Here is a 13,220-nt window from a genome sequence, read left to right on the forward strand (position 1 = left end):
GGTGTGTGGGTTGTCACGCGTGGAAGAAAAAGCACAGAATGCGCGCTCCGTACGGCCCGAGGCTTGTGAGCCGCAAAGGGTTCCGCCATGACGCGCGCATCATCGGGGAAAAAGGAACAGCAGCAGCAGATAAACGAGAGGACGAGAAACGAGGAGTAAAAAAGCGGCTGAAGCAGGAATACCTACCTACCCAGCCCACATGGCATCGCGCACGCATCACACACACACTCGCGCGCACACACCCGCACACACATGTCGACACGGCAGTGGACGTTGAGGCTTAGACGATGACCCTGGTGGGGAAGAGAGGGGGGAGGCCTCGGCGGATGCATCCATTGCTCCATCCGCTTGATTGCCCATTGCTCCATTTCCCCATTGCTCATGGCTCCCTTGACCCATTCTCTGCATTCAAAAACACGCAATGCTCGGGGGGTCGAGGTCATTTCTGCCCTGAATTATCAGCACAGCGCAGCGCTGCTGGAGAGAAGACGCCGGGCGGATAAGGAGTTCCGTGTCACCTTGGTCGGCGACACCACGAGATGGGTGACAGACAGTCCCGATGGGATCACTCGCATCAGTCGCTTGACGCCTGCGAGGTCGGTCAAGAAAAAAAGAGATTGACTGGACGCGGAGAAGGGTCATTTTAGGGACAGGCCCAATGATGCACAAGCTGTACATAACCAAGCTAGCGCCCTCAGGTCGCCAGCACTAGACTAAACGCTCGACAACCAGACAGCCCGAGACTCGCAGAGAAGTACCGCTGTCTGTCGGCCCTCTTTCCCTCCCCGGCCGCAATAACAGCAGAGCCCCATCCGGGGACCCCCTGCTCTCAGCCGACCTACCACATGTTACAGATAGCCAAGGGCCGAATTACCACCTTTACCCCATCCCCATCTTCCATCCATCATCCATCCAAGTCGTCGCCCCAGCCTTCTAACCTCCCCGGGACCCCAGCCCCGGCCAAGTCCCTTTTTCCCACTTTCCAATCCTAGCATCAAGCCGCGGCGCAGGCACAAAGCGGTCGAGTACGTAAAGTGCTGTAGGTAATAGGTAGTTAGTCTCTGGCACTGTACTTACTGTACCTTCCTGCGTAGTGGCAAGTGCTTCCTCTAACTGCTTCAAACCCCGTAACCTGGTGTCAAGTCAAGGAGTGGAGGCATACTCCATATCCAGTAGCATGCGAGAGATAGGGCTCCCAGGAACAGCGAAATACACTCACTTCCCCCGTATTTACTGTGCTCTCCCCTCAAATTCGCCTCGTACACGATCCCGCCTGTCAACGCGCCTCATCTCACCCACACTCGTCGTTGGCCATTCACCTCGATACATCAGGTAGGTACCTACCCCTTCGCTCACATTGTTCCATGGATTCGCACCTACAGGTCTTGGCGTTAGCATTCACTGCCGCCTGGTATTTCTCGTTCAACATTCGCGCTTGATCTGCCCTGCCCCATCTCACCATCCCCATTCCACCCCATTCCGAATACTGTTGGATGCCCTCTGAATTCCCCTCTTCACAGTCATCGCGCAAACGTACTTGAAATGAGCAGCGGTTTAATAAAGGGACAGTTTCCGAGATAGTGCGCATATTCACGAGCATGATAATTATACTCTTCTCTGGTCGACACCTCTGACACACTATCGCGTTCCGCCTCAAATTCACCGCATTACACCGCAAATCAATCGTCTTTGATTCGGCGCTTATAATATCTCTCATCGATCGTCGCCTCGCCTATACATTTTCGATTCGCACCTGCGGAGTCTGTCTCGATCTTCTGGCATCGCCTTGAACCGCCTCGTTTTACCCGCTCTATCGCAAACACATCGGCCGCTCGCAGAAGGCGAACCAGCACGGATAGTTCGCCTGCTTCTCGCCGCGTCCTTCCCTTCGTCAACCGCTCGATTGCGTACCGTGGCTGTGTCTTCCGCCGACCGATCGATTCATCATTCTGCAGCACCGGCCCAGTCGAAATTGCCCTGGTCCGATACCTGCACTTGAGCGCCGCCCGCGACACCATCTCCGGCGCGAGATCCGACTCGCAAATATCACGACCTACCAAAAATCCCGAGCGAACCTGCCTTCCTGTGCCTCACGCTTCCCACCCCGTGAGGGGCCATGGCGAGTTGAACGACCGCCGTCGACGCGACAACTATGACCACGGCCACGCAGCACCAGCAGCACCAGCCATCACAACCACAATTTGGCTTCGTCGTCGACACATACGACCCGGATGAGGTCGTACCTCGAGGCAGCCCCCTCATGGCCCCGCTTCGTCCCAAACTCGAGCCCTCTCCGAGTCCTCCCCCAGATATCCCTCCAGCTCAAGTTAGTCTTAGTCCCACCTTCATCGACGGTCGCGACAAGTCTAATCGCCACAAGGTTCGCCCTACATCAGGGGATGCTGTCTTGGTAGCTTATCTCGGCAACGGGCGCGATCCGGATGTTGCCCGCCTTGCTGGAAGCGAAGGCCTAGCCGCCGAAGAAGAAAGCTTCGACGAGGAGCCACGTCAAGAGAGGCCTGTTGATAATAGCACCATGAACCGACCTTCGCTTCGGCATCTTGCTGCAGATGCTCTTCAAGCCGCTTCGCTTGTCCCAATATCACCCTCAGCTCCTAGATCGATCGCCGATATAACTGGTCAATTATCCATTCACGATGAATCCCCAGCAGGAGGCACGCACGCGGCATATGTCTCTGCTCCTCGAGTCACCTCACCCCACCTTACCTCGAGCGGCCCGCTCCCTCCGCTTCATGGCGGGTACGTCTCGCCTGGAGAGTCAAAAGAGTCTCTTCCGTCCCTCCGCTCAGCTTTGGGTGAAATTAGGGATCTTGGGCCTGGCCGTATACCCGAGAAGGACCTTGCAGCCCCTTCAGGGCCAGCTACATCCTTTCCTGCGTCATCGCCAGGCGGCAATCTTCCACGGTTTAGCTTATCCACTAACCTTCCATCATCTCCCGTTTCACCAGATGGCTTCCGGACCCTCTCCCCACACTCGACAGGTCCTTCAAGTATACACTTCCACGCTGCGAACAATACGCATCCGCGCCCTGGGACCGACTACAGCAGTAGTAGCAATGCCGGCGAGACACCGAGCACCGATCATTCTGCCTCAACCCCCGCTACCTCTGTCTCTATTACCGACCGCATGAGCATCGATGGAATCACAAATCCTCAGCCTACCACAGGAGCAGGAGCATACGTTTGCAATTTTGCGGGATGCACGGCCTTGCCCTTTCAAACCCAGTATCTTCTCAATTCTCACGCAAACGTTCATTCATCCGCACGACCGCACTATTGCCCAGTGAAGGGGTGTCCGAGAAGCGAAGGAGGCAAAGGATTCAAGCGCAAAAACGAGATGATCAGGCACGGGTTGGTCCACGATTCCCCAGGCTATGTGTGCCCATTTTGTCCCGATAGGGAGCACAAGTACCCTCGTCCAGATAATCTACAACGGTATGTTTCCTCACACTGAGTTGACGTCTTGGTGATGCCCTGTGTCCTGAGCTTAAAACTAACTGGATACTACTCTTAGGCATGTTCGTGTCCATCACGTAGATAAAGACAAGGACGATCCGTTACTGCGAGATGTACTCGCTCAACGACCAGACGGTCCTAATCGTGGCCGGAGAAGACGCGGACCGCCATCATAGCACTGGGATCCGAATGGCGTTCTCGATTACCCGGGCTCTGCCCGTCTGAAGACAGACGAGTTTCTTGTTCCCTTGCATTGTATGAGTATACGTTGATGATTCATGGACTGGATGAGCAATGGCTTGCGGACGTTGCCGGAAGATCTCAAGGTGATGTGGGCGGAGGATTCAAGACAAGGCGTTAAGGATTTCAAATACCCGGTTGGGTCAGGTTTCATTGCTTTCGACCTTCATGGAGTATCATATTGGCGCCTAAGAGGCGTTGGATTGAGGTAGCAGCACATAGTATATTCCCACCTTGACACGCACGACGTGATTTCCAAGCCATCCTACCAATATGCAGTCTTTTTTGGTAACCCTGAGTACAACTAGTCTGTTGCAGCCATTATGCTCGATCGTCATCTCCATAGCCGTTGACCTCGTGATCATATATTTAGACAAGTTCCCAGCGGCCAACATTGACGGGTGCATCGCTATGGAGTTCTAGTTCAATACATTCTCCGATCTGGCTCGTGCCCATAGTCTCAACCACTAGCCACATACCCTCCCGCTGCAGTCGGGCAGGCTCCATATCAAGTTCAGGGGTTCGCACCACTGACTTGAGTTCTTGATATTCGCCCTCGCCAGAAACCGCGATGGTGGTTCGTTCAGGAGCCCAGCCATGCACCACAGAGAGTCGAACCATTAGCGTGGACGAGGGCCGACTCCCAGGGTCTAGGTTTGTCTGGATAACGCTTCGTGCGGTCACACTCATACGGGTCAACCAGGACACTGAGAGCTGCGCCCGCCTGACCTCTTCCCCGTCTGACAGCTGGAACGGTGTCAAGGTCTTGCGTAGTCTTCCAGCAGCATCGGCAGGGACAGGCTCGAGTGTTACGGGCGTCATGGAAGAGATCCTGAGGGCAAAGTCGGCAAGTTGACCTGCATCGAATGTCGAGCACACCAGGGTGTACACTCCAGCGTCGACGTGGGTGATATTTGCCACTGCGCAGCCCCTGCGATACTCGCCAGATGAACCTGTGATGTCCCGGGCCTTGAGCGTCTGAACTCGTTTCCCTTTGGCCCATACTAGGTCGATGTGGACATGAACGTCTTGCATGTCGGTTGAGAGCAGAATGGATAGAGGGCTCGCCTGGGCAAGCGACAGCTTGAATTGGGGGTTTGTTCCATATGTCGTGCATGCTGAGTTGCCACCTGCGGTTCGCCTGGTCCACGAGCCTGTAATCTCCTTTGTGTGCGTCATTGCGTCACCCGCCTCTTTGACCCTCAGCGGGTCTTGTGAGAAGAACGAAAGAGTGAGGGTATACTCTGGAAGCGGAAACTCGTGCTGGTCAATGACGATTGTGTATCGTTTCATCGGGCTTGCATCCAGGCGAGCCAGAGTCTGGGGCGAGTCCACGTATGGCCCCCGATATAGATCACCATCACTCACTTGCACTCTGTGGCCGTTGTTGTCGAATATTAGGATGCTCATGAACCCGAGCTGTCCGGAGACGGCCGCCATAGTGTCGGTCCTGTTTCGAGCAATTTCCAACTCGGCATCCATAAAGTGACGGCTGACAAGAATCCAGACCTCGCCACCTTTGGGTGACTGTAGTGAATATTGGGGGTTGCGTACCAATGAGGAAGCCAGCTTTGGAGATGGCATTTTCCAATTGAAGTGGTGATCCTGGCGTTGGGAGAAGCGCCCGGGATTCCAGTTCAGATACATGGACTCAAAATGTTGGACGACATCCTCAAGAGACATCCAGAATGAGCCAGCTGCGAGAAGAGAGTTTGCAGACTCGGGGTCGGTCGGCTGTACGGCCGAATCGTCGGTAGTGGAAGCGTGATAAGCACCTCCTCTCCAGACCGGGCCATTACACCAGGGATTCTTGACCAAGAGCCTTCGACTATCACCGGCGACGTCGAGATCCATGACGGCGTAGTCGTGTTCTCCAATCAAACCTAGAACATCCTCCTCTTCAGATGAGATACGTCCCGTACCCAGAGTGACTACGACATCTTCAGAGTCGTGAGCAGCCTTGATTCTCTCCCACACTGAGTCAATATCAAGATCTTCCCTATGAAAACGTAAGTTGGGACTTCTTGGTGAGCTATTGGGATGGGAGAAGAGATATAAATAGTTGGAGATTAATGCTAACCTTTGAAGAAAGAGCTGTTCGGGAATCCATCCTGTGAGCACCCATAGATCGGTGCCCGAGTTACTCCCTGGGAAGTCATAGCCTCCTCTCACTTTGAGATAGGCCTTTTCTAAAAGTGCCGGCCAAATCAGTTGAGGGTTGCGTCGATCAACAACGTAAAGGGTTCGATCAGTGGTCGAAGCTGGGAGACGTTCATCAATCACGACACGACGGAAGCAACCGTTGAAGTGTAGCCGAAGAACATATCTGCCAGAAGGAGAGAATTTGGGGACACCCTTGGCTTTGTCAAAGGGAAACAGGACGGATGACAGGACCTGGTGAAGCTGGTTAGCTGCAGTGAAAGACATGCGAGTTCAGCGGCTTTACTGAGTTTCGACCAGTTAAGATGCGCATGGCAGCACATAGACTAGCAACGACAGAACAATCGGTGGTCATGTCTTGCACCAGATCGCAGCCATTTTCCGAGTTCATGAAGACCCCGCCATCTGTCCCGCCATCTTCGTAAAGCTCTCGTGGGCGTTTCCACCCACCGAAAGTAGCGGCCTGCCTGGGTGATAGTGTGAAGGTGGATTCGTCACTGAATTCGGGTCAGCATCGTTCGGGTCTAGGGTGGCAGGAGACGCAGCCTTACGTGAAGGGCTCATCGCCCGAGGGGAGTGAAAAGTCTTTTTCAGTAGGCTCAGCCGACCAGGGAGGGAAGTAGTTGCCATGAAGCCGTGAGGTTCGCTGTAGGAGACTGGGCGGCTGTGTAGGCTGGTGACCGCTGATTGCGGCCTTGAGCCTCTCAGCCTGAGTGATGAGTTGCTGGCATTTCAGCCGCAGACGTGTAGCATCTCGTTTAGTAGCGGCCTCTCCAGCTGCTCGCATGTATAGATCAACCGCTTGAATGGCATGATCGAGGGCCGCTTGGCCACTCGATGTTGCGATGAGAGACTCAGCAGCCTGGAATGGAGTTAGTTGGATGACGTTGGTGCTGGTGTGGTGGTAGGTTGCCGTAGAATGTACCCGACCACAGGGGCCGGGGGCCAGGGTAAATAAAAGCGATAAGTGCGGCTTACCTGAGCTCTCCTCTCCATCGCCGGTTTACTGAACCATGGCGTCCAGTTGCTCACAATACAAGCTCAGTCGACGTTTGAGCTGAGATCACGCTCGAGACTGGAGAACCCCGCGGTGGGGCAGTTCGCTCATTAGGAACTGGCAATGGCTGAGCTGCCGTGTTCATAGCCCCCTTTTTGTCCCCACCTGAGCTCCTTTCTTGAGAGGGCTCTCTTCCAACACAAACACAAGCTAGAGAGGAGCACATGAACTCCTAGTTACGGAGCATTTTGTCTCGCGTTATGCAATAAGTATGCACTTAGGAGGCAGTTTGAGGTCATACAGACTAAAACCCATGTGATCCTGGCCCAAGGTAAGGAGCAACTCAAACCTCAACGTCATGGATCAACATGGGACAGTTCGGTGATTCTCGGTGGACGACGAAAATGCAAAGGCTCCTTACATCATTCTTAGTTTGAGGTTGAGCGGCATCCGTATTCCCTCTGAGCGAGATGCACCGTTGTATGGCGTTTTCACAACCGCGGGTTCACCCCTCTAAGCCACTAACCGAGGTACCTATTGCGGGCCAGTCACGGGCGGGACGGGCCCCCGATTTGCCGAAACCGGTGCCAGATGAACCTCGGCCCCGGACCGGTCGCGGACCGCCCTATCTTTTGATAATGATGCCAGGGCCCAGGTGAACATCAAGTCTAAGCTCGCGACATACACTGGTGCCAACTGTGCCTCTTCGTTGATCGAGGAAACACGTTCACCTGTCGCCTGCTTCAAGAAAAGCTTCATCACTGACCGTCATGGCTGCGCAATCGAAGCCTACAATTTCCCCCTGGGGCCGCGCCGTGGCCGGGGCGACTGGTGCTGTTCTTGCTAACGCGCTGGTATACCCTCTCGACATGTAAGTCGATTTTCTGCCCCAAGCTCATCGCCTCAGCTAACACCATCTCTGCGCAGCGTCAAGACTCGCCTTCAAGTCCAGGTCCGTTCCGATGCTACTAAGGGCTCTACCGACGCCGACGAACAACATTACAAGTCCACATGGGATGCGATTTCGCGCATCACGGCCGAAGACGGAGTGAAGGGACTCTACGCTGGCATGAATGGTGCCCTGCTTGGTGTCGCGTCAACCAATTTTGCATACTTCTACTGGTACACCATCGTCAGGACTCTGTACTTCAAGTCGCGCGGGTCAGACGTGCATCCTTCAACAATCGTGGAGCTTGCGCTGGGAGCCGTCGCTGGCGCCATCGCTCAGATTTTCACCATCCCTGTCGCCGTGGTGACGACACGTCAGCAGACAGCCACGAAGGAGGATCGAAAGGGCCTCCTCGCAACAGCGCGCGAGGTCATCGATGGCCCAGACGGTGTGTCGGGTCTGTGGCGAGGCCTGAAGGCGAGTCTTGTGCTTGTCGTCAATCCCGCCATCACCTACGGTGCCTATGAACGACTCAAGGATACCTTCTTCCCAGGCAAGACCACCTTGAGGCCAGCCGAAGCATTTCGTAAGTTTGCAGTTTAGACGCACCCAAGAGCTTCCATCTAACCCATCTGCAGTCCTCGGTGCCATGTCCAAGGCTTTGGCAACGATTGCCACACAGCCGCTCATTGTAGCCAAGGTCGGCCTTCAATCTAAGCCACCTCCTGCTCGCAATGGCAAGCCTTTCAGCAGTTTCGTGGAGGTGATGAAGTTCATTATTCAGCACGAGGGTGTCTTGGGCCTCTTCAAGGGCATTGGTCCCCAGATCTTGAAGGGATTCCTCGTGCAAGGTATCCTGATGACTACAAAGGAGAGGTCAGTATCATTACTGCTCTTGTTCATACGGAAGCTAACCTCATCTTCACACAGAGTGGAACTCATGTTTATTCTCTTCATCCGGTATCTCAAGTCTCTCCGCTTCAGTAAGCTGAGCAAGACTGCAGAAGCAACAGCTGCTTCCGCAACTGCGGTGGCGCACAGCGTCGCGGCCAAACCGGTGACCACCACGAACTGAGTAACAGGACCAGGGATGGTATTGGTGTTTGGGAGAATGGGCTTGGGAATAGAAACGAATGGTTGTATTTATTTCACTTGCTTCAAAAGAACGGGAGCAATGACCGTCCACTTGGATAGCGGAGAAGCACTTATTGAATTGCCCGCCACCTTTCTAGATTTTTTGAGCGATAGCCAGCCTTTGAATGCCCAGTATAGGAGAACTAGACCAGAGCTTTTCAATGTGAAGATCTTTGTTCAATAAACCTAGTTGCTCTCGCCATAAAGCAATGATGACCTGAACCTCAGACTGCATGCAGACCCACCAGGCATGGATAGCCTCAGGCATGCACACTCAGACACTCATGTGAGCAGGGCACACAGGGCAACTCAACCCACCTTATGTCAGCAACCTGCCCCACAACTCTTTCCGTCTAGGGCTTGTCATCAAGAAATCGCACACAAATCTGCCTTTCACTTCGCAACTCCGTGATCCGTCTCCGTCCGACACAGGGAAACTACAGCAGCAATGGCGAGTACGTGCAAACTGGGAATGAAGACGCTGGTCAATACTTGAATCGCTGACACTTTGCAGAGTCCAAGAACTCCTCGCAGCACAACCAGTCGCGCAAGGCGCACCGGAACGGGTACATTCTCAAATTCCGACTCGACGATGCGTTCATAGCTGACCCGTGGACAGTATCAAGAAGCCCAAGACTTCTCGTTACCCCTCGCTGAAGGGCACTGACCCCAAGTTCCGACGAAACCACCGACATGCTCTTCACGGCAACATGAAGGCCCTGGTATGCCCACCACTCCGACCGAAGTCGAAAATATCCGTGCGAGGCAGCGAGCTAACAACCCTAACAGAAGGAGGTCAAGGAGGGCAAGCGCGAGAGTGCTTAAATGTCGACAAAGGAAATCGGAGGCGTCATATTGGAACGATCCCAAGGCTCGGTTACGGTACACACACGATAGAACCTACGCAAATGGACGAAGGAAATACCATGCGGTTAGCCTGTTGAAAAGGTGGTTGATGCGAACATGTCCCGGCGAATAGCATTGTGATGGTCCCGAGCCGACGGTGTTGCTATATTTCCACGAACATGGAGGTAGACGAGACGGCATGGATTCGTCTGAACTACTTAGCCCAAGCACTGGTGCAATCCCGTGGTGAATTTTTCCGTGATATCTTGCTGATTCCGTCTTTTTGCGCTTGCCGTTGCCAATTTGTGACCAGGTTCGCGGGCGGTATCAGATGGTTCCGGGGCTGGTTCATACCCTGCTCTCGCTTCCACCGTCCGTCATCCAAGAACCACAATCATGAAACATCCGCTTAATTGTCCAGGATGAATGGCCGGGGTCTCTAGTTCGTCGTAAAGTTTAGGTACTCCGTACATCCGCAATAAATGCCAAATTTAGTATTGCCGACTTCTAAAAAACATCCAAGCCTTTGGCGATGACCCTTATCGAATACAAGGCCGGGTTGTTGAATCCATTCTTGGCCCCCCTGTCTCTGTTTCAGTCGAGGACTGCCGACAAGCCCCCGCTGCCACGTCTTCGAAAGCCTCAGGCAACAACTTTCATTGGCCACGGCTTGGTTTGGCGTCGGTTCGCTTGGCCTTGAGCGGGCACCACCCCCTTAGGTAAGCACAGGGGCTGAGGCCTTCAATAGTCCAGGACGAACACGAACAGCCTCTGCTCCGACATCCCACTGTCCTTTGACGATATTATCGCTAGAGGACGCCGGTCCGTACTTTACAGCGGCGGGATTTAATAAGGATATCTGTGGCCTGCCTGGAAGCAGACTTCGTCCCTTCTTTGCCCACCTGCATCGTTTAACTCGGTATGAGTCTCCCCCTCTCCCTTCCTGGCGGGCGCCTCTAAGTCGTACCAGACTGGCGGGCCTTCCCAACAGGGTGGCCCTTTGACAACCTACTGAACCAACCCTCTTTGCTAACCTCACCCGCAGCGCTGCTCTTCGCCGGCAGAAATGCCATAATTTGCTGCCTTACTTCAAGTCCAAACTCCTTTGAGGTCAGCCGGTCACTGCAGGAGTCGAGACACGATTCTTGTGTAACATCTTTGCTTGCCGCCGTCATCCACGAGTCTGCGCGCAACACCTTTTTTCGCACCGATCTCCCGCCGAGACCTTTCCGCTTCGATAATGCTCAACATGTCTGGAAACCACGTCATTGGAAACAGAAACAGCACGCCCGAGGCTAATACCGCCTCGACCCTGCGACCTCCTTCCTCCAGGGCCGTTGGCTCCGGTCATTCGCTTCGCGCATCTGCCGATATGGCTGCTCTCACCGGCCCATCGCCGGCCAGTCGCATCCGGCCCTCATCGGACTTCTATGGCCAGGCCCAGCAGAGTCTGGGCCCAGGCAACTCGGAGTCCGATTCGCAGGACAAGATTGCGCAGCAGTGGATCGCCGACATTGACCAGTACGAGACTACACTCGAGGAGATGGCTGCTGCCACCTTGGATCAAGATTTCAAGGACGAGCTCAGCGCCATTGAGCAATGGTTCCGCGTCCTGAGCGAGGCGGAGCGCACTGCCGCCTTGTATGCTCTCTTGCAGCAGACAACCCAGGTCCAGATCCGCTTCTTCATTCAGGTCCTCCAGCAGATGGGGAAGAACCATCCCATGTCAGGGGTCCTCTCCCCTGCAAGCTTCGACAAAGGTTTGTTTGATACCACGTCACCCGAATTGCGTCTCGACTGACCTTGAACGTCATGATAGACCCTATGTCGAATCGCCTTAGCGATGCCATGAATAAGCTGAATGTAGATTCCGCCCGCAATTCCATGTCGCGTAACTCGGTTATCGCGCCGTCTAACAAGCGACATTCGGGCCTGGACCCATCTACCATTAGCGCCATGTTTCCCGATGCTGCTGCTGCCATTGCTACCGAGAAGGCTAAGTTCACTCAGCAGACGGGTAACCCCCCGTCTTCGAATCGCAACAGCGTTGCCCTGGATCCCCGCTCATCGATGGCTGCCCCGTCCATCAGCGCACCTCAGGACAACCGTGACGCTGGTCCTGTCAGCTCTCCTTCGCCTTGGAACAGCACTGGCAATGCAGATCAGCCAAGCGCCAAGGGTTCGTCCACCCAGGCTCCCATGGGCCAGTTTGTGCAGCCGGCACCGTCGAGTGGCCTTCGATCCCCCCGTCCTCAGCTGTCAAGCAACAACACAATCCAGAGCACGACGCTCACTGCGCCCGAGAAGAACCCTGCAGATCTGCCGCTGCTCTCCCCATACAATGCCAGCAGTGGCAACTGGGCCTCGATGGTGAACACGCCTATGACTGGTACCTTCAACACCGCCAACACCGGTGGAACACAAGCGGATATGGTTGCCAATGCTACTGCCATGAAGCTTGCAGCCCTTTCTACGGTCAACAACCGATTTGCATTGGATGACGTTCGCAAATACCGTCGCACTAGATCCAACGACGGTGCACCTGGAAATGCCCAGGCCCCGATCTCTGCTGGTCCTCAGCCTGGAATCAACCTTCCCAGCGCCAACGTCGTTATGATCAACGAACACGGCCAAGTCCTTAGCCGGGAGCAGCTCATGGCCCTCCAGGCCCAGCAGAGCATGAACTTGGGTGGCCAGCGCTCGAGACCCAGCTCTCCTGGACTTGCCTTGCAGACTGGATTGCCCCATATGGCTCCGTTTACTTCGCCGCAGAACAACGGCTTCCTGAGCGCTTATGACGGAGCTTCACCGCTGATGAGCAATGGTCTACAGGCTGTCAGCCTGGGAGGACTGAGTGTGAGCGGTCACGAAGGCTACTTGTCGGACCACTCGGATATGGTTCGCGGACGATCCCCTCGTGGACGACGAGGCAGCTCCAAGCCTCCAGAGGACCCGACGGACCCAACTCTCTTGCAGGACATCCCAAGCTGGCTTCGTAGCCTCCGTCTTCATAAGTACACCGACAACCTGAAGGATATGAAGTGGACGGAGCTCATTGAGTTGGACGACAAGGCTTTGGAGGAGCGCGGTGTTAACGCTCTTGGAGCGCGCCGAAAGATGCTCAAGGTCTTTGATCAGGTCAAGGGTAAGTGCTTTCTAGAACATGCAGGATCGAAGTCATGAACTAACCCGTATTGTAGAAGCCAAGGCCGACGGAAAACTGGGCTAGGACCACTGGAACCAGGCATGCAAATACGGAGACCTGCAAAAAATCAATGTGCTTTGGCCATATTCTTTACAATATTGGGTGTTTTGTGGATTCCGCGGCTTCATACGGACTGTGGGCGCGCGTGAATAGGTGGACGATTGTACTCGGATCAACTCTTATTTTGAACCATGAAAACTACGAGTTTCTACGAGCGATTATGTAGTAGATAGTAACGTCTTTTGTTTAATTCTGAATCTGTTTCAATATTT

The 13,220-nt window shown here is 54.4% G+C and overlaps 5 protein-coding genes across 5 annotated transcripts; 4 read left to right on the forward strand and 1 right to left on the reverse strand.

Moving 5' to 3' along the window:
* Positions 1-2,152: 2,152 nt before the first annotated feature.
* NCS57_01047600 (uncharacterized protein) lies at positions 2,153-3,653 on the forward strand (the record flags this gene model as incomplete). The annotated part of the gene is made up of 2 exons (XM_053060221.1): positions 2,153-3,456; positions 3,536-3,653. The coding sequence occupies 2 exons, from the start codon at positions 2,153-2,155 to the stop codon at positions 3,651-3,653; spliced, it is 1,422 nt and encodes a 473-aa protein (XP_052910615.1).
* Positions 3,654-4,086: 433 nt separating this feature from the next.
* Positions 4,087-6,873, reverse strand: NCS57_01047700 (Calpain catalytic domain-containing protein; the record flags this gene model as incomplete). Its single annotated transcript, XM_053060222.1, has 5 exons — positions 4,087-5,716; positions 5,798-6,111; positions 6,164-6,374; positions 6,429-6,739; positions 6,856-6,873. The coding sequence occupies 5 exons, from the start codon at positions 6,871-6,873 to the stop codon at positions 4,087-4,089; spliced, it is 2,484 nt and encodes an 827-aa protein (XP_052910616.1).
* A 771-nt stretch (positions 6,874-7,644) lies between these two features.
* Positions 7,645-8,838, forward strand: NCS57_01047800 (uncharacterized protein; the record flags this gene model as incomplete). The annotated part of the gene is made up of 4 exons (XM_053060223.1): positions 7,645-7,745; positions 7,802-8,349; positions 8,402-8,639; positions 8,694-8,838. The coding sequence occupies 4 exons, from the start codon at positions 7,645-7,647 to the stop codon at positions 8,836-8,838; spliced, it is 1,032 nt and encodes a 343-aa protein (XP_052910617.1).
* Positions 8,839-9,345: 507 nt separating this feature from the next.
* NCS57_01047900 (60S ribosomal protein L29) lies at positions 9,346-9,722 on the forward strand (the record flags this gene model as incomplete). Its single annotated transcript, XM_053060224.1, has 4 exons — positions 9,346-9,352; positions 9,412-9,463; positions 9,517-9,619; positions 9,687-9,722. 4 exons carry the CDS (start codon positions 9,346-9,348, stop codon positions 9,720-9,722), a joined length of 198 nt encoding a protein of 65 aa, XP_052910618.1.
* A 1,261-nt stretch (positions 9,723-10,983) lies between these two features.
* On the forward strand, positions 10,984-12,972 carry NCS57_01048000 (RNA-binding protein VTS1; the record flags this gene model as incomplete). Its single annotated transcript, XM_053060225.1, has 3 exons — positions 10,984-11,503; positions 11,563-12,888; positions 12,944-12,972. The coding sequence occupies 3 exons, from the start codon at positions 10,984-10,986 to the stop codon at positions 12,970-12,972; spliced, it is 1,875 nt and encodes a 624-aa protein (XP_052910619.1).
* Positions 12,973-13,220: the final 248 nt, after the last annotated feature.

This window comes from Fusarium keratoplasticum, chromosome 8 (assembly GCF_025433545.1).
Source record: "Fusarium keratoplasticum isolate Fu6.1 chromosome 8, whole genome shotgun sequence".
NCBI lineage: Eukaryota > Fungi > Ascomycota > Sordariomycetes > Hypocreales > Nectriaceae > Fusarium > Fusarium keratoplasticum.